At 39.9% G+C, this 1,572-nt stretch overlaps 1 protein-coding gene across 1 annotated transcript in view; it reads left to right on the top strand.

Moving 5' to 3' along the window:
* The first annotated feature begins 465 nt into the window (after positions 1-465).
* The window catches only part of SAMD8 (sterile alpha motif domain containing 8), a 31,431-nt gene continuing 30,324 nt past the window's right edge, over positions 466-1,572 (top strand). Inside the window, exon 1 of the mRNA XM_006887503.1 lies at positions 466-1,049. Coding sequence (XP_006887565.1) covers positions 472-1,049 — 578 coding nt within the window. The 5' untranslated portion in view covers positions 466-471. The remainder of the gene's footprint in view (positions 1,050-1,572) is intronic.

Here is a 1,572-nt window from a genome sequence, read left to right as displayed (position 1 = left end):
CATTCATTTGTTGATGGGCACTTAGGTTGTTTCCAACTCCTTGCTATCATGAAAGCCGCAATAAACATGGTTGTGCATATATCTGCTTGGGTGGCAGTATGGTCTCTTTAGGGTATATTCCCAGTAGTGGAATTGCTGGGTCAAATGGTATTTCTATTTGCAGCTTTTTGAGAAAGTGCCACACCGCCTTCCACAGTGGTTGTACCGTGAAAAGCCATTTCTAAGAGATATCTTCCTGTTAAAATGTTGGATCATTATCCTTTTGGTTAGGGTTACGTTTATGTATAAATGTAAACAGTTATTTAAAACTATTCATATTAAATACTTTTGTTTCTTTTTTAGAAGCCAAGGAGGAGATAAATTAGTATTTCTGAAATGTTTATGTGTATTTGGTCTTTGAAGGATTATTATGATACTCTGAAGTTTTTATTTCATTATTCTGTTTTCCCTTGACAGCCAGTGGAAGAGGAAATGGCAGGGCCTAATCAACTGTGCATTCGACGCTGGACTACCAAGCATGTAGCTGTTTGGCTGAAAGATGAAGGCTTTTTTGAGTATGTGGATATCTTATGCAATAAGCATCGACTTGATGGAATCACACTGCTCACATTGACTGAATATGATCTCCGGTCTCCTCCTCTGGAAATCAAAGTTTTGGGGGACATTAAAAGGTTAATGCTCTCGGTTCGCAAATTGCAGAAAATTCATATTGATGTTTTAGAAGAGATGGGCTACAGTAGTGACAGTCCTCTGGGTTCCATAACCCCTTTCATCAGTTCTCTTCAGAGCTCTGACTGGCTCTGTAATGGAGATCCTTCACATGACTGTGATGGACCCATCACCGACTTGAATTCTGATCAGTACCAGTACATGAATGGTAAAAACAAACATTCTGTTCGAAGACTGGACCCAGAGTACTGGAAGACGATACTGAGTTGTATATATGTTTTTATAGTATTTGGATTTACATCCTTCATTATGGTTATAGTTCATGAGCGAGTACCTGACATGCAGACCTATCCACCACTCCCAGATATATTCTTAGACAGGTAAGTTGTGTTTTCAGTTTGCAAGTTTGTAGAAAGTTGCTGTGATATGATGATATATATGAGATACAGATATAAAATATATTTTTTAAATTATGTTTATTATTATTTCTACCCTCCATTTACTTTATGTGGTGGTACATCTAGACATACTTTTTTTTTAGGCAAAATTTGAGATAGCCTTCCTCACTTTTATTAAATTAGACCTTAAGCCTAGATGAGTGGCAGAGACCACCTCTTATTTTCTTTTCCTATAGGTATCACTCCTTGGACACTATGTTGTTGTTGTTATGTGCCGTCGAGTCGTTTGCGACTCATAGCGACCCTGTACATAACAGCCCTAAACCCTGCTCTATCCTGCGCCAACCGCACTGCCTCTGACACACCCATCCCGATTATCCCAGTCACCAAATCAATCCATCTCATAGAGGGTCTTCCCCTCCTGAGCTGTCCCTCCACCCTCCCAAGCATGATGTCCCTCTCCAAGGACCCGTCCCTCCTGGCAACATGTCCAAAGTATGTCAGA

The sequence above is a fragment of the Elephantulus edwardii genome, unplaced genomic scaffold, assembly GCF_000299155.1.
Source record: "Elephantulus edwardii isolate Elephantulus edwardi_28Jun2011 unplaced genomic scaffold, EleEdw1.0 scaffold00058, whole genome shotgun sequence".
Taxonomy (NCBI): domain Eukaryota; kingdom Metazoa; phylum Chordata; class Mammalia; order Macroscelidea; family Macroscelididae; genus Elephantulus; species Elephantulus edwardii.
Note: the sequence above shows the minus strand (reverse complement) of the source record. Positions and strands in the feature narration are given on the sequence as shown.